Source organism: Cololabis saira, chromosome 6 (assembly GCF_033807715.1).
Source record: "Cololabis saira isolate AMF1-May2022 chromosome 6, fColSai1.1, whole genome shotgun sequence".
Lineage (NCBI taxonomy): Eukaryota > Metazoa > Chordata > Actinopteri > Beloniformes > Belonidae > Cololabis > Cololabis saira.
In genome coordinates this window covers 31,628,314-31,647,042 of record NC_084592.1, presented here as the reverse complement: position 1 = coordinate 31,647,042, position 18,729 = coordinate 31,628,314, and the positions used below count along the sequence as shown (strand labels likewise).

The following is an 18,729-nucleotide window of genomic DNA, read 5'->3' as shown; positions in this document are numbered from 1 at the left end:
ATCTAGAGTTTCTTTTAATAGCCCGTGGCATAGTGAACACTGGGTGGTGAGCACAATGGGGCATCTCAACAGCACACCGGTTTAAATAGTACTTTATCTGTTCTGCTAAACTTCAGAGATACAGTGGGGCAAAAAAGTATTTAGTCAGCGACCAATTGTGCAAGTTCTTCCACTTAAAAAATGAGAGGCCTGTAATTTCCATCACTTCAACCATGAGAGACAGAATGGGGGAAAGAATCCAGGAAATCACATTGTAGGATTTTGAAGGAATTCTGAATTAATTGGTAAATTCCTCGGTAAAATAAGTACTTGGTCACCTACAAACAAGCAAGATTTCTGGCTTTCACAGACCTGTAACTTCTTCTTTTAGAGGCTCCTCTGTCCTCCACTCGTTACCTGTATTAATGGCACCTGTTTTAACTGGTTATTAGTATAAAAGACACCTGTCCACAACCTCAAACAGTCACACTCCAAACTCCACTATGGCCAAGACCAAAGAGCTGTCAAAGGACAAGAGAAACAAAATTGTAGATCTGCACCAGTTTGGGAAGACCGAATCTGCAATAGGTAAGCAGCTTGGTGTGAAGAAATCAACTGTGGGAGCAATTATTAGAAAAATGGAAGACATACAAGACCATGATAATCTCCCTCAATCTGGGGCTCCACGCAAGATGTCACCCCGTGGGGTAAAAATGATCACAAGAACGGGGAGTAAAAGTCCCAGAACCACACGGGGGACCTAGTGAATGACCTGCAGAGAGCTGGGACCAAAGTAACAAAGGAACCATCAGTAACACACTACGCCACCAGGGACTCAAATCCTGCAGTGCCAGGCGCCCCCCCTGCTGAAGACAGTACAAGTCCAGGCCCGTCTGAAGTTTGCTAGAGAGCATTTGGATGATGCAGAAGAGGATTGGGAGAATGTTATATGGTCAGATGAAACCAAAATATAACTTTTTGTTAGAAACACAACTTGACGTGTTTGGAGGAGAAAGAAAGCTGAGTTGCATCCAAAGAACATCAAACCTATTGTGAAGCATGGGGGTGGAAACATCATGATCTAAGGAGGTTTTTCTGCAAAGGGACCAGGACGGCTGATCCGTGTAAGGGAAAGAATGAATGAGGCCATGTATTGTGAGATTTTGAGTGAAAACTTCCTTCCATCAGCAGGGCATTGAAGATGAAACGTGGCTGGGTCTTTCAGCGTGACAATGATCCCAAACACATCGCCCGGGCAACGAAGGAGTGGCTTTGTAAGAAACATTTCAAGGTCCTGGAGTGGCCTAGCCAGTCTCCAGATCTCAACCCCACAGAAAATCTTTGGAGGGAGTTGAAAGTCTGTGTTGCCCAGCGACAGCCCCAAAACATCACTGCTCTAGAGGAGATCTGCATGGAGGAACGGACCAAAATACCAACAACAGTGTGTGAAAACCTCGTGAAGACTTACAGAAAACCTTTGACCTCTGTCATTGCCAACAAAGGGTATATAACAAAGTATTGAGATGAACTTTTGTTATTGACCAAATACTTAATATCCACTATAATTTGCAAATACATTCTTTAAAATCAGATGTGATTTTCTGGATTTAAAAAAAAAAAAAAAGAATTCATTTTGTCTCTCATAGTTGAGATATACCTGTGATAAAAATTTCCGGCCTCTCTTATCTTTTTAAGTGGGAGAACTTGCACAACTGATGTCTGACTAAATACTTTGCCCCACGTATGTGGGAAGACTTTGCAAACTTGATGTGATTAAAGATGGCATCACCAAATTGCATAGAATAGCAAAACAGTAATAGCCTGGATAGCAATTTCCTTCCACTTTACGTGGTCTCTGCCTGCATATTGTGACAGTACAAAAGCAGTGTTTAATGATTCATTGTGGTTTGTAAATGCAAATCAGGTTAAAAAACCAATATATTAAGGTAAATACAATATTAGAAGTACTATAGCTCCCTCCACTATATAAGTGGTGTACTTCCCCCATGAGCATAAACGTCCACATTAGCAGCCACCTTGAGAGCCAACATACACTTAACACGCTCTACATAGGCCAGATTCCAACAAATTTGAGTGCTGTGTCCTAAAAAATGTTTAAATTCACTGGAGGTTTCCTGTATTAACTGTTAGAGCAACAATAAAAAAGTTATTAACATAGTGCCAAAGCTCTGGGTCCATCCTGTAGTTACTGCAGCTTTTATTACTATAAACCTTTACAGCCAGCCACTTTATTCTTGTTTTGAAGACTCATATTTTAATGCAATTACCACATTTACCACAATTACCATGGGTGTGGACAAGCTGCCAATCAGTGGCCAAACTGCCAAAACAAATCAATGAGCTACAACCAAAAATATGGGGAGTGGTGGAATTATAAATATTCCTTTAACAAAAACATACATTCTGTTTTGGCTCCTACATAGACCTTAATATGGACCATCAGCAGGAAGAGGAAACTCTGCTGGCACACAATGAAGCCAGTGTATTACATGCAGTGAGCAGAGTGGTTTTTAAAGTTTCCCACTTTTTTTTTATGCCTTTATGCTTAGACTGGTGCTGAGGGAAATAGCAGTTTAAAAACATTAAGCTCAAATCATCAGAGGCGTGCTCAAACAGGGCATTGAAACTTCTTGAATCTATCGTTCCATGTTTTATTTTTACTTTTATTCCTCTCTCATACATAATCATTTACATTTGTTAACTGAGATATTTGTCAAAATGCAGTTAATGAGGTCATATCTTACATGTGACATCATCTCACCGTTAATGCCACTGCATGTAACTCTGGATGTTGAACATTTTAAACTCATAGCACCTTAATAGGGAGACAACTTGCCATAAATGTGTCAGGACACTTTCTGACTGCACTGTTTGCACGAAAGAAACGCTCCATCCTCAGTGTGAAAAGGGAACACCCAATGGCGTGGGTGTGAGCAGAAGATACAAAGTTAAAAATTAAAGGTGAGAAGAGTGTCGCAGTGAAAATAAAAAGGTGAAACTGAAAAATAAAACATGTGGCCGTTGTTTTTATGGCAGTATTTTATGGAGCTTAAAGAAACAGGATGTGCGTACGACAGTCAACGTGGCCAGCGAGATCATTCACATGCTGTCTAATGGGATAGCAGGCTTTTCAACTTGAGAGTTTTGTGACTTAAAAATCTGTTCGTGTGCGCGCACAATGAACGCTGACCTTTTTTTTTTTTTTTTACAACAGAATTAGACAGTCTGTGTGTGTGTTCTGTGCGTGTATATGTTTGCAAACTTCCATGCAATTTCTCTTAAGCGACAAACGATGCAGGCACTGGAACGGAGAACCCATAGCAACCGATGTTCTCTCTCTTGATTTTCTTATTTTTTTAAAACAGCAAAGTGTGACTTCTCGTCTCGTCTTGGAGTCAGACTCTCTCTGTGCGTTGCTGTAGCTTGTTCCCAACAGGAAGGCGGCGTAATTCATTGATATTTCCCCATTGGACACATTGTGGACATTGTCACACTCAACTGAAAGACATAATTAAAGCATATTTTTCATTTGCAAGTCCTTCCTTCAAAAGCATTCATGTTCTTTTTTCTTTTCATCATCATTTCTTTATTGAAATCTTGCAATGTGAAGTTTATTGCAAGTGGGCGAACAGAGGGGCGTCGGCGAGGCTGTGGTGTCGGGAGGAGGGGAGCGGCGGGAGTCAAAGAGTCTTCTGCGGATTCACAAACATGGAGGAGTCAACCAGATGAAGCAGAGGCAAGGTAGAGCAGTTTGGTTGGTGCAGGCGGACGTCGGTAGACGGTGTTTCTATCATCTGGCGTAGTGCTTGATGTAATCTTGAACTTTATTTCGAAAATCCTCCTGAGTGGAAGAGAGAAGGTAAAGAGAAGGGAAATGTGTTACTACTACTGCTGTCATTTAGCAGATGCTTTTATCCAAAGCAACTTACATGTGAGAGAACAACACAAGCAAGAAATTACATAGGAGGGTCCAGCTGGATCACTGCTGGTCAGACCGCTGTGAGTCCAGTTGGACACAGGTGCCAGTGCTAGAATTTTTTTTAATTTATTTGTAATTTTATTAAGTGTTCCCTTCCCACCCAACACAACAGTCCCTTTATACAAGAAAACTACATCTTAAAAGACACCATCATGCGATCATCTTGTCATAAGTGCATGCAGCTTACTCAGTGCTGAGTCCCAATCTTCTAACTAATTCTGATGAGCAGAGAAGTTTACTAGATGCAGAAGTGCCCCACAAAGAGCTGAGTCTTTAGCTTGCTCTTATAAGTAGGTACAGACCCTGCAGATCAGACAGAGTTTGGTAGGTCGTTCCACCATCGGGGAACAATGGAGGAGAAGAGTCTAGTTACTGATTTCACACCACGTTGTGGTGGAAGCACCAGGCGTCTTTCACTGGCTGAGCGGAGCTGTCGAGAGGGAGTGTAGCTCTGTATGGAGCACTGAAGGTAGGCAGGGGCTGTTTGGGTAATTGTTTGTGTAGTGGCACTCTGTTCACTCTTATTTGTACCACCTTTTGAGTCAGTCCACAAAAACACTATTTTCAACGCGAGCGATGAGACATGACAACTTTCCTTGGCTTTTAAAAGTTTACTTGAAAACATTAAAGTAAATTACAATGTCCAACGCACGGTCAAAAGACTGTGTTGCTTCCAGCATTTTCTGACTCAAACTGAAAGTGAAACTTAACTTCTCGTCACATCAAACCACAGTCACAAAATTACATGGACATCACAACCTAGAATACAAAACTATAGAAAAGGCTTTATCATGTACACATTGCTAAATTTTCAACTGTTTTTTAACTATATAATTAATCATTACTTAATCATTTCCTTACTGGCCCTTGCAGTTTGGTAAGCTAAAAACAGAGCTTTGAACTTGATGCTGCAACTGGAAGCCAGTGCAGGGAGATTAGCAGCGGAGTGACATGAGTTCTCTTGGGTTGGTTAAAGACCAGACGTGCTGCTGCATTCTGGAAGGAAGAGCTGCGTGTCATCGGCATAGCAGTGGTAGGAGAAGCCGTGAGAGCTGATGATTTCACCTTGTGAAATGGTGTACAGTGAAAAGAGAAGAGGGCCAAGCACCAATCCCTGTGGCACCCCTGTTGCCAGCTCATGCGATCTGGACACTCGTCCTTGCCATGACACTCTGAAGGATCTTCATGCGAGGTAAGACATGAATCACAAAAGGACAGATCCTGAAATGCCAAGTGTTGAGAGTGAGGAGAAGAAGATGTGGGTGTTGTCAAAGGCAGCAGACAGGTCAAGCAGTATGAACAGTACTGGTAGTTGTCGTGAAGACTGAAGAAGATTTTAGACATGAACGGGAGCAGTGAGTCTGGCCGGTAGTTTTCAACCTGGGCAGGGTTAGTGTGGGTTTTTTCAGCAGTGGGGTGACCCGAGCTTGTTGAAGGCAGAGGGAAAGACGCCAGAAGTTAGAGAGGAGTTGATATTGTGGGTTATTGCAGGTTTGACAGTAGGTTAAATGCTCTGTAGGATGTCAACAAAGGATAGGTACAGGATCAAGACGACAAGTTGTTGGTTTTGGGCCGACTAGAAATTTAGAGACTTCGTCCTCATTTAGAGACCCGAGGGAGCAGAGACAGACACCAGTAGCAGGTTGGAGTGGGCTGAGGTGGGCAGGCTTGGAGAATTAGTTACCGACAGTAGTAACCTTTTCAGTAAAGTAGGAAGCAAACTTTTCTGCAGACAACCCAGTGGGTGGTTGAGCAGCTGGTGGAGAGAGAAGAGAGTTAAACGCCATGAACAGATTTCAGGAAGTTGGGAGCATTTTGGATTTTGTTCTGGTAAAAGGCTATCTTGGCAGCCCTTAAGCTGGATATGAAAAATTAAAGTTTTAGTCTGTACTCGGACAAGTCAGTGAGCTCTTTGGATTTGCACCACTTTCCAGTCCCTCAGAACCTCTGTGAGCCATGGACTGGGAGGTTTCTGTCCAGCTGGTTTGGACACCAGAGGACAGAGTTTATCCAGGGAGGAGGCAAGTGAGGAGCAAAGTGTTTCTGTAGCCTCATAAACAGATAGTGTGGAAAAATCTGAGAGGGAAGGGAGGGTAGAGCGGACCTCATCAAACAGCTGTGTAGGGCTGAGAGAACGTACGTTTCTGCGGTAGGAAACCATCTTTGGAGTCAGGTGAGTGACCTGAAGAAGGGAGATGGAAACTTTAACCCGATGTGGTCCGAGTGGTGCAGTGGTGTGACACACACACATCAGCTGTAGTACAGTTTCTGGTCAGCACCAGGTCAAGGATATTACCAGCTTTGTGTGTTGGAGGAGTCTGGAAAAGCGTAAGATTTAAAGAGTGGATGAGAGCCAGAAACTCATTTGCCTGTGTTTTGCCAATGTGAATGTTCATGTCTCCCAGTACAATAAAGTGTGGTATACAGTAACACTAATACTGTTACATCACGTAACCAAAAATAAAACAAATAACACGCATAGTCCCCCAACAACCCCGATACATACTATAGTTTAAGGACTCCTTTAACATACTGAAGCCGAAGCTAATGGATTGCCAAAAGAACAGTAAATCCAGCCACATGTTTATACATCCTCCTCACTGCAAGCACACCGTGGAAATAAATAAAAGCAATTTTTTCTTTTAAATCAAATTTATAAAACATGTAGATATAAGTTGAAATGATTCAAACATGAATCAGTTTTGGGAGAAATGCACCAACATTCCAACTTTCTTTGGATTACAAGCCAATAAACACCTTCTTTATTCCGACTTTACACTGACATGTTTGGCTCATTATCTTGGTTCAAAGACGGGGTGTCTGGGAGATGAAATAACGTAACGATGATCCTTTTGATATGGAGGGCAATGCAAAACAAAATAAATCTAAAGGAGATGTCTTATTCCAAGCTTTTTCCGAGAACAGCCTTGCAGTCTCCGACTTTGAAATCTCCTGACATACAGTCAACTTTCTTATGAGATTAAATAAAATCAAACTTTATTTATATAGCACTTTTCATACACGAGTTGCGCAAACTGCTTTACATAATAAAATCAATATTTCACATAGAAAAACTCACATACTCATGGTTAGAAACACATCTGGTCATTTTCACACACATTCTCACTTTAATACCCACACAGCACACATATAACCCCCCCTCCCCCATATATACATTAAAACATAATCACGAACATCATAAAAATAAGAAAAAATAAAAAACATCATAAATAAATAAATACCTGGCTTGACGCTGAGGTGAGAAACGATATCTTGGGGATCTATCCACACCAGGAGCCACCCCACCAATGACCAATGAAGGCATCACCACGGTAACCACCCAGATCAGGGCCGGCCGGCGTCCACACCACAGCCAAGGCTGCAGTGCAGGACTCCCCGGAGACCCCGAACAGAGCGACACTTAAAGCAACGACCCCACAGGGCAAGTAGGCGTAGTCCCCAGTGTGGATATTGATGTGATATTATGAACCAGCACGTGTCAAGCCCAAAAACATTTAAAAAAAAAAGAACAAAACGTAAAAAATGTGTAGACAGTGGTGATGTGGGTCTGGCTGGTGTTATGTGCACTTATTAAAGGGGACCTATTTTGAAAAACATGGTTTTTCTTGCTTTAACATATATAAAGTGGTCTCCTCTCACACAGAGAAGGAGTAAAGCAACCAAATTCTGCAGTGTCTGTACAGCCCACCCGGAGGATCCTTCCAGTGTCATGTGACTTCTACGAGCCGTTCAGATTCTGCTCCAGTCCTTACGTAATGACGGGAGCGATTTCCATAGGTCGGCCTCCGCTGCATGAAACCACGCCCACAACTAACTCCGCCGGCCGGAGCGTCCGCCATTGTGCCGAAGCAGGGAATCATGTGGCTGTTTCAACAGCGAGGGACAGTAAACATTAGGTTTTGCATCGACACTTACCCTCATAAAAGGATAAGTAGCAACAGTACAGACCTGGCAACTGCACACGAGTCAGCAGTAAGTGGAGTTAATTTTTTATGTTATTTACATTTGTCTACAAGTATGATCTTCAAATGGGCTAAGTATTTAGCTTCAGGGAACTAAAGGCTGATTTATGGTTCCGCGTTTCACCAACGCATAGCCTACGGCGTAGGGTACGCGTCGATTTAACGCAGAACCGTAATTCAGGCTTAAGATCCCAGGGAGTCGTTTACACCGTGTCATAAATGCATGCGAGCGTCCGACTATCGCGTCGAGCTGCGTGACACCGGACGCTCTCTGTCCACACTGAAACCGTTAAACTCGCGGCCAGTTAGGACAGTCCAATAGGAAATAAAGCAATGGAATTGATTTTGTCACTGAAGCTGGCTCGCATCGCATGGGACACGCTTTAATAGTGTACGCAGCTGGCTGCTCTTCAGCCAGAGCGAGGCTTTGTTCCCTCCCCTGCTACACGTCATTCAGGCAGCCAATCAGCACAGAGCCTCATTATCATAGCCCCGCCCCCTCTGAATCCTCCATAGAGAAGGAGGTTAGAAGGGGTAAAAATAAAGACATGGCCCAGAGGCTGAATTTCTCATTTATGTAGAAAAAACAAGCTTTTGATTGTTTTTAAGACATTCAAGGCCTGTTAAAAATATACATTAATGCCATAATAGGTCTCCTTTAAATCTGTTCCTGGACTGGTGGCAGTGCTCCTCTAATTGCATACATGTTATTTGGAGCTCCTGAGAGGCATTGGTTTGCAGTAAATGACAGGCTTGCATACTTAAATATCAAGCATTGGGCAGGTATCTGGATTAAACAACTTTTTTAACAAATCAACATGTTGGTCATGTTGCCCCTGTTCTGACAACGATGTCATCTGCTTGATGTCAGGACATTTCTTTGTCACATCTCTTCCTAACTTTCAACTTGATCAGTCTTCGTCTGGCTGTGTTTGGCATCGTTTCCTCCACCCGCCAACCATCCCTTCTGTCAGGTCCTTTCTGTAGTCTTTTTGACCCATACCTCCTGGTTATATATGGCCCGAGTGAGTTATTGTGTGACCTTTACTCTCTGTCCTATTTATACATCCTCCACTGGTGGCCATTATGCTCGCTGTCTCTCTCTCTCTCTTTTTTTTTTTTTTTTTACAGAAGGTGGTGCACATAAGCTGGCAAGAAATTCCATTCATTATTATTTACATGCAAATAATATGGTCAACTCCCCATAATTCCCTGCGGCCTGAAAGAATCCTTGAGCCTGGACTCTTCTTCATTCTCCCAGACAGCATAGGGAAGATTACACAAATTAAGTCTGCTGAAGAGTAAAAGGAAGACAAGCACTTTACCATATTTACTCAAAGTTTGGTAATGCTGCCCTAGTTGTGGATACTTTATTTGTGCTTCAAATTATATTTACTGTACAGTCATAAATTACGTTTTACGATTCACTAGTGTTGCTATTACAGCTCCTCCTGCTCGTCTTTTATTCAAATTTTTGCTTGACCACTGAAACTGCTGTGAATAACTGAGGTTGAGAAACTGTGGTCAAATCTGAAGATGAGAGACTTTAAGTGCTGTGTTGGAGATCAAACATTACATGATAAAAAGGTGGAAACGCAGTGGAAATACCTGACTAATATTTATTCAGAACTGCTCAGTGCTACAACCCCGTCCTGAAAGTAGGAAGTAATCTCTGTTACATCTCTACCAAATTCTTTCTGGAGGTGATTAATATCCCCCTGAATATTGTTTAACCGGTTGCTCCTGTGGTGAAAAGGGAGGGAACTGAGGAAAGAAACCTCTAAAAGTCCAAAGTTGGTTCCTGCAGGTACAATGCAGCATTAGTCTCTGGAAGTAGGGAAGGACTGGAACAATCAGTCCACCTAATCAATGTAATCAATTATGGAAATTCACTGATGCACTGACAAAGCACTGAATAAATACAGCTTCATTGTTAGTGTAATCACTGGCAAAGAAAGCCCAGCGGCGCCTCTACTTCCTCCGCAAGCTCAAGAGAGCGAGAGCTCCCACACCCATCCTGAAGACTTTCTACCAGGGCACCATTGAGAACATCCTGTCCAGCTGCATCACTGTGTGGGGCGGTAGCTGCACCGAATACAGCAGGAAAGCACTGCAACGCATAGTGAACACAGCTGGTAAGATCATAGGTGCCCCACTCCCTTCATTGAAAGACACTTACACCATCCGCCTCACCCGAAAAGCTACCTCGATTGCGAGCGACACCAGCCACCCCGCACACAGTCTGTTCAGCCTCCTACCCTCAGGTAGAAGGTACAGAAGCCTCCGTTGCCGCACCGCCAGACTCAGAAACAGCTTCACACACCAAGCGGTCAGGAAGCTAAATTTTCTCCCCTCACGCCGTCGGGACGTCGATGAGCGTCGGTGCGCGTCTGTCGGCCTAGTTTCCCCGGTGTGTCCCGCACGTCGCCACAGGTCGGCCTCCCGTCGGGAGCTTTTCAGCCGATTCAACATGTCGAATCGGCGTCGGGACGTCGGTCAACAGCTCACTCTGTGATTGGCTGTTCCCAGAATTTCCCAGAATGCTTTTCGTCGTCATTTGCGGACTGAATCAAAAAAAAAACATGGCAGACATTTCTTATGAATAAAATCAATATTTTGAGTTAGTTTCTGCATAAAAATGCGTTTTGATTACATTTCTAGCGAGAAATATATATTTTACTTTCATAATATTCACTCAGTGAATGTATATAATCACTCGCTTGTCTTTTTCAAACCGCGCCAGAATAAAGGCTGATTTATGGTTCTGCGTTACACCAACGCAGAGCCTACGGCGTAGGTTACGCGGCGACGCGCGCCGTACGCCGTACGCCGTACGCCGTACCTACGCCGTACCCTACGCCGTAGGCTCTGCGTCGATATAACGCAGAACGATAAATCAGCTCCCGAGCCGGCAGGCAGAAATCCCGAAATTTTCGGAGCAAGTTTCTTAACAGACCTAGCTACAACTGTTAGATTTCATCTATTAAACCAACATTTACCTTCCTAGATGATTTATTTCAGCCAGCGGTAATTCCCCACAGAGCTGCAGGTGGTTGTGCCGTCTGATTTGTATTGCACTCGTGTTTTCTCAATAAAGCTTTGAAAAAAAAAAGCGCTGTCCTCCTCCTTGAGCCCCTGAATACAGACTACCGTTGCCTGCTGGTATGGAGGGGAATTACCTTTCACGCCAGCGCAGAACGTACGTACTAGTTGGCCGTTGCGTGTCGTCTTTGCAGTGTGTCTAGTGCTTGTTTTTGAGCCCGACCCAGCCCGACACAGGCGACGCGAGGCGACACAGCAGTCGGCAGACAGCGGGGGAAGTCGGGTTGGTGTGTCCTGGGCTTTAAACATCACCACTGTGTCACTTTAATTTACTGTTTACTGTTTATGTCTAAATACTGCACACAATATCCAAATATGGTTCTTTTTCTTCTTTTTTTTACAAAAATGCCTTTTGCACTCATCTTAGTACTAGTAAATGTTGTGTTGTATTTATTTTATATGAACTTTTTAAGAATGTCTATCTGTCTATCTGTTGTGCCTGCGCACTTTATATGTTTCACCGTGGGAAGTGGGAAACGTCCTCTCGATTTCTTGTATGTCTTGACATGTGATGAATCGACAATAAAGCTACTTTGACTTTGACTTTGACTAATGGACTATAGGAAGAGTAGGGGGCAGGGCTAAGGTTTGATAAGCTGGCGTTAGATTTGGCTGGTGGCTTGCTAGGCTAAACAAACGTGTTTGTGTTTTATTTTTGCCATTGGACTCTAGTAGTCCTGGTTTTGTGCATCTGTGTTTATGTACACAAAACAAAGCCAGAAGGGGGGAGGATTTCTCATCAGAGACGAGCTTGCGGCCTAGGGTGCATCCCTTCGTATCCCTAACTTCACAAAAGGAAAGAAGCAGCTTCCTGCACAGGAAGTGGACACATTTGTAAAATATTTATTTAGACCTACTGTTCTTAAGACTTGATCTATTTTAATAAACCTCCCCAGATTGGCTGCTACTGGTGTGTCTAATGGTCCTTCCCCCCAGAGGGTCTCAGAGTATCACTTTTATTTGTAATGTTGTTGATAACGGTTTCATTTCATTCAGGTGCCATTAAAGTGCCACTAAACATGAACAACGTGGAAAATAGAAGAATGTACAATATATTAGAATCAAACTGGTTCTGTAAGTTGTAAACGGTAAATCATAATTGCCACTTGCTAACATCTTCAACCTACTCAATAATAGAACACGGATCTTGAAGTCGGACACCATTTGTCAAAAGTCAACTTGTTATGGTAAAGTTCAGGATCTTTAGTTGATAATCCCCTTGCATAACTTGACAAGCTTCCATACTTTCTTGCCAAAATGCATGTGCATACGGTCTACGTCATCATTGTGTACAAACAGAAAAAGTGTTTGTAGCTTGCATGTAGCTCAGACTGCAATGAGGGAAACCAGAAGAGGCCACCCAGGACTTGTACCCGGCCATATCAGCCATCTTCTGCCCGTATTGTCTACAGTCTGTGTGCTAGTGGGCCGCTGTCTGTGTGAGCTCTGATAGAAAGCCATTAGTTCTTGCCAGCATTATGGCGACGCGCCTCTCATGCAATACATAAATTGACAGATTAATAAACCAGCAAAAAGACTGCACAGTTGCAACCCAGATGTTAAATTTTTCACTTTCAGTTGAAGCTCATTTTGTCCATTCAGTGGAAGAAAGTCTAAATTTGTTTTCCTCATAAATAAACATTTGTCTCCACGGGACAATAGTTACATCACCAGTAGAACATTTCTTAATGATGAGGGTTTAAGTCCCCAACTTACTAAAACTAGATGAAGATCTTGACGAAACTTCATGCCCAGATCCAGCTGCACAGGTGTAATATTTAAGTTAAAAAAAGAAAGGTCTTAAAAAAAGTCCCAAGAAACAAAAATCTGAGATAATTTTGGTAAAAATTGCAAAATAACATTGCTAAACGTGTTCCCAAGTCTAAACTGACTAATTCAAAAGCAATTTAGCTTATTTATTTGTGACCAAAATAATGATTACATGCACTCAATGAACATGTTGAACTCAACTCTTGGCTTTGCAGCATCAGCCTGCTAAACTTTGACCTTCAATCCCTCCACGTTTCATGTTTGATATCCCCATTTAGCCATCCATCACTGCAGGGGCCTAGGCCATCAAGTCCTGCTGTGCTGCTCTGATTTTGAGTACGTTCACATTCAAGGGTACGTTCAGTGACATCAGTCACTGATTTACGCACTTCCAGTGACCAGTTAGCTAAATGTCCTGCTGAGGCTTGTTCGTGGCCACTGGGGTAAAACTGAGAAATAGAGAACGTGAGAAATAACATGAGATGGGAAAAGATAGATTTGCAGAGTAGGGGGGGGGGGGGGGGGGGGGGGGGGGGGGTGATGGTTGGCTGTAAATCTTGAAAACTTGCCAGTAATGAAAAAGCCCAGCTGTGTTGACAGCAGTTTCAGTTGGATCAGAGGAATGCTAGGTTAGCCATTCTGGTGCTGAACGGTTGTGACTCTATGGAGCCTATTTTAGTTGTAAAAGGCCAGAAGTGAGTGCAATGTGACAGGGCTTGCTGCAGATCGAGTGGGTCAAAGTGAATCTGCTATTTCCATGTATTACTGTGTGACACTATGTCAAATTGTGAAGTGGAATACAGATAAGAAGATGTGGTGATGAATCATTATCCACTCAGCCAAACTGCTTAACAAGTCAAGTAACCAGTCAAAAAATAGTGACATCTCAAACTGGTCTAATATTCCACCTCTGCATGTTCATTGCTTTTGTGATTTTGTTTCTGATTACCACCCTGCTATTACATGACATTGATTTACATTATTAATATTTACATGTTGACATGTTAAAAAAAAAAAAATGAATGCTTATCTCTCCTGTTCTGATCCACTGACTTGCAACAGAACATCCTTTTTTCCTCCCCTCACGCAAAGCAACACTCACTGATAGTAGCTGACAAGTCCTTCCACCACTCATGAAAAGTCGTGGCCCAGAGGTATGAAGGAACAATAAAATTAAACCTTATTGCATGTCCACACAAGGCACTGGTGTGTTTTAGGCTGAAGCAGAAGAAACACAACCAGTCCACATGTGTGCATCTCCTGGAGAGGCATCATTTTACAGCAGACTGACTTGGTCAGGACAGCCTCATGTGATTACTGATCCTTAGAATTGATAAATTCCCCTTTTTTACAACCTGCGAAGTAAGTTTTTACCAGCATCATAAACTACGTTCACTTTCTGGGCAAAGGCATAGATAAGTCACTGCCAACTTGATTTCATTGGTAGCAACAGACAAAAGAAAGGCACAAGATCCAATTTTAAACTCTTCTTATATAGTGTACTCAATATATTCAACAATGCATCAAACAACAGAGACTTATGTACTATTTACACTGGACTAAAACTACCCCTAGACCTGCAGTAATTCTAAAATTGCACTTGGATAAGTGTAGTTAGTTCCACTCATTCAGCCTGGGTAAGCGAAGTCTGTGTTTTACCGTAATTTACTGACATTGACCCCTGCACATTTTATTAAGCGTTATCTATTTAATATTAAACACTCAAGAGTTAGATTTCGATTCACACCTCACATTCTGACAGGCTGATATGCCTTTTTCCAATTTTTTCACTTGTTTCAAGTTGTCATGGTAACAGTAAACTTAACGGTAAACTTAAGCAGGACCAGGGTTTTTGTGGAAGCCCTAAAGGTTTTCGCGCTGTCAGAGATACTTTGAGTTTGATTGTCATTCTTCTGCCTTCTTCGTTCAAAAGTCAATTTTCAAAATCACGGACATCCTAACGTGACTATTACTCCAGGTCCCAAGATCATTTTAATCCCGTGTGTGGGGTATGAGTGGGTAGAACTGTTGCCTCACAGTAAGAAAGTTCCTGGTTCAAATCTGCCAGCAGGGAGACAGGGATTTTGCATGTTCTCCCCTGTGCTTGTGAGGGGTTTGTCTTGGTATTCCGGTTCCTCCACCCCCAAAAAACATGCAAGCTAAATTGTATTGGATAAAAACATGTGCTACTGTACATGTAGTGTTGTGCAAAACCGATGGTCAGTGCAGTAGCCAGCAGCCATCGGTTTTGTTTCATATTTCCGAAAGCACAACCGAAATAACAATCAAAGTGTCTGATGGTTCGTTCTGCTGATGAACCCACTTCATTGTTCCTGTACGGTGGCCGAGACCCGCCATTGCTGAAAATAAAAGTAATGCTGCAAACAGAAACAAACGCTGCTGCAAATTAAAGAAATGCTGCAAATAAAAAGAAACGCCGCTGAAAATAAAAAAGCCACAATGGAAGTGAATTACCGGGGACTATTTTTGCTGATGCACCGGTGTTTTTTACGTGAGAGGAGAAGTCCCTGACCACCACACACAGCTTCAACTTCACATTCACATTCATACAAATAACTATTGTTACCCACGCTTTAATTATTCTTGGCATTATTATTAATGATAAAAACAACAAAAACAACAATACCTCTCACATAAAAACGCCGGTGAATTGGCAAAAACAGCCCCAGGTAATTCACTTCCGTTGTGGCTTTTTTATTTGCATCGTTTTTTATTTTATTTGAAGCGGGGTTTCTTTATATTTTCAGCGTTTCTTTTATTTGCAGCGGTGTTCGTTTCTGTTTGCAGCGTTACTTTTATTTTCAGCAATGGCGGGTCTTGGCCACCGTATTCCTGACACAGAATTCCCCTATCTAGTAACTAGGAAATAGTTTGCTATTATGAAGCCCCTTCGTAAATTCGTTTGCACTTTCCAATGTGTTTCTCATTTACCCACACACACTCAAAACACAACAAAGAAGAGTTTTCACTGTTCAAATGAACAAAATGCCATGTCATGTCAGTCAGCAATCAGCCAGGAGTGTGAGGTTAACACCCCCACAGGGCCGACAACAGAGGCCAAATCAAGCCATAGTTCACTCCCACACCGGGTGATGACTGAGAATTGACCCTGGTCATCTAAAATATCACATCATCACAAACCTCACATGATTACAAGACAGGGTACGTGTAACAATATGGTCAGACAAATGAGGAGTTGTTTTCCCACTGTTGATAAAAATGACACATCAAAAAGGTGGCATGCATGTGTGCTGTTTGAGACGTGAAAGTCTAAAAAAAGAAACTTACTGAATCACAAGTGTATAGAAATGTGGCTGGTAGATTTAGTAAAGTAGTATCAGACACGAAAGAGCAACATCCTATCCTTCAAACAAAACTACTAGCATGACTAAAAACCCATCAGAAAAGCAATTACACATATTTTATTTCTGGTGCTTTTAAATGATGAGGAAATACCTCCAGTTCATTTAATAACGTTACCTTATCTTGGCTCAATTCAACCTGCATGTAACTCATCTTTGAACTTGGAACAATCACATATCCATTGCTGCGATGCGACAACCGCAGCGACTTCCTGTCAGAATGGAACTGACTCGCCTTACTGAGTGAACAATTACTCATCTAATCACTGAACTGACAGAACTTCAACACAGAAATGTATATACAACCATCACCTAAACGTAATAATGATAATATCCAAATCTGTATGACACATTGGGGGGTGGGTGGTGGACGTATATTTCTTCTACTAGTAAATATGAAACATCTGCCCACCTGCTTGTTTGGAGTGAAAGTACAATATGGATTGTAAGATGCTCTGACAGTGAAATTACCCCCCACAAAGGCTTATCCCATAGAGTTGATGTGAGCTCTAAACAAACTGGTAAAGCACACATAAAATGATTTTAAACCAGCAACAAGATGACCAACAGCTAATCTTTGGGTAAAACATTTATCTGTAAATGAAAACAATGTGTCTTTCAAATGGTTCGTAACTTAAAGTTAACGAGGGGAAGAACCAGTGTAACCACACTTTTAAAGCCAATTCAATGTCTCTCTTTCACACGCACGTACGCACAATTCACCTTTACTTTGGTCTAAATTTTTTTCAGACCAAAGGAGCACTCTGGCTCAGGCTGCAGATTAATTAGACATTTATTGAACTCAATACTCCCGGTGAACTTATGAATTGATTAGACTTAACTTTGCAACCCCAGCCATCTTTTCTTGGCACCATGTCCCTAACAGAAGGTAATTAATCTCTCCTCTGCTTCAGTGATCTATACAGGTACTATAACATCTAATGCCAACACAGAGATGGGAATTAAGCCCCCCCCCCCAAGACACAAAAAGCTGCTTTAAAAAATCTTCTTAAACTTTAAAATCAAATCCAAAGCCAAGAAATACCCAAGCACTCGATAGAAAAACAACTTAATCTCAAAATAATTTCTCTCCATCAAGGGAAACTTAAGTGTTTAATTTACCTTTAGGCTATCTAGTTTAAAGGCTTGGAAAGACTTCACTTCAGATCTACTTTACATCTAGTGCTACGTAGCAAGTACTAGATCTGAAGTTACAGCATGACATAAGTTCAGATCTATAATTAACTATGCAGCACTAGTCATGATCAAGATACTTCTAGCTACCTACAACTTTGCAGTAGCTCCATCATCTGTGGTAAACTCATCATTGTTGTTAGCCAATTGTACCATGAGGTAGCTAATTAATCCGAGGCGAAGGCTACGTACTAATTTCAATTAAATAACTTTAGGTAACATTAGCACAGTTAAAAGCATTTTTACTTTGATTTGCCTCATAATAAACAGACACCCTTGTTGATCTTCTGGGTGATAAATTGGTAGCTTAATTCTGATTCTTAATTTGGATTCTGAGATTTAGTTCCGTTTGGTTTTGATTTAGTAAAGTGTAAACTGAATAAAATAAACTCCATTGCCCATCCTCTTAGGAACACCTGGAATCGTTACTACAAGTACTGCAGGCACATCGTATGGCGCTGAAAGCTACAGATGTTCAAGCTCTGCTACCTGTGGTACTGATATTCAAAAGTGAATGGCTCATCGGTATTTGAGGGGCGTGTTTTATCAACAAGTCATGTGGTAGCAAATGCCAGAGCTTCCACTACACACATAAAGGGCATCTTGGGATCATGTTATGATTTGTAACAATCAAAAATGTAACAATGAACAACGCACCTCAATTAAAGATGGGCCATCCATATGTATGTATGTATGGCCGGACAATTTGGCAAAGTTAAATATTTTTGTACTATTTAAAAAAATAACTAAACAGAGGGTCTGATAAACTTAATCTTACTTTTCATGGATGTTACACAAACTTGCTTCAGTGTGCATTCTATAATAAATGTACCCATTTCTCTTTGGCCACAGCATAATCACCCGCCATTAGGCGTGGGTATTGGGAAAGACCTCACGATACGATACGCATCACGATACTTGAGCCACAATACGATACACATTGCGATATCCCGATTATGCGATATCCCGATTATTATATTCTACATAGTTCACCGAAAAATTTAAAAATGCATTACACATCTTAAAATCCAAGTTGTATATATGTACATCAGATGATAGTGATGGATCTTAAAATCCGAGTTGCACGTTCATCAGATTATAGTGACAATTCATGGGACAAACTGAGTCAAAACAATGTTTTATTATAACTATACAAGCTAAAGTTACAACATATTTGTATATGTTTTTCATATTATTTACATCATATGAAATTAACATTAAATTTAGTATGAGGTTGCTTTAATTATGTGGCAAATGATAATAAACACAAGAAAGATGGGTACTAAAACCAAGGACAGGCACAGTGATCAGTCAGTAT

General features: G+C 41.7%; 1 protein-coding gene across 1 annotated transcript in view; it reads right to left on the bottom strand.

Annotated features, from left to right (window-relative positions):
* Positions 1–1,404: 1,404 nt before the first annotated feature.
* ube2f (ubiquitin-conjugating enzyme E2F (putative)) overlaps positions 1,405–18,729 on the bottom strand; it is an 83,436-nt gene continuing 66,111 nt past the window's right edge. The window contains exon 10 of the mRNA XM_061723957.1: positions 1,405–3,841. Coding sequence (XP_061579941.1) covers positions 3,791–3,841 — 51 coding nt within the window. The 3' untranslated portion in view covers positions 1,405–3,790. The remainder of the gene's footprint in view (positions 3,842–18,729) is intronic.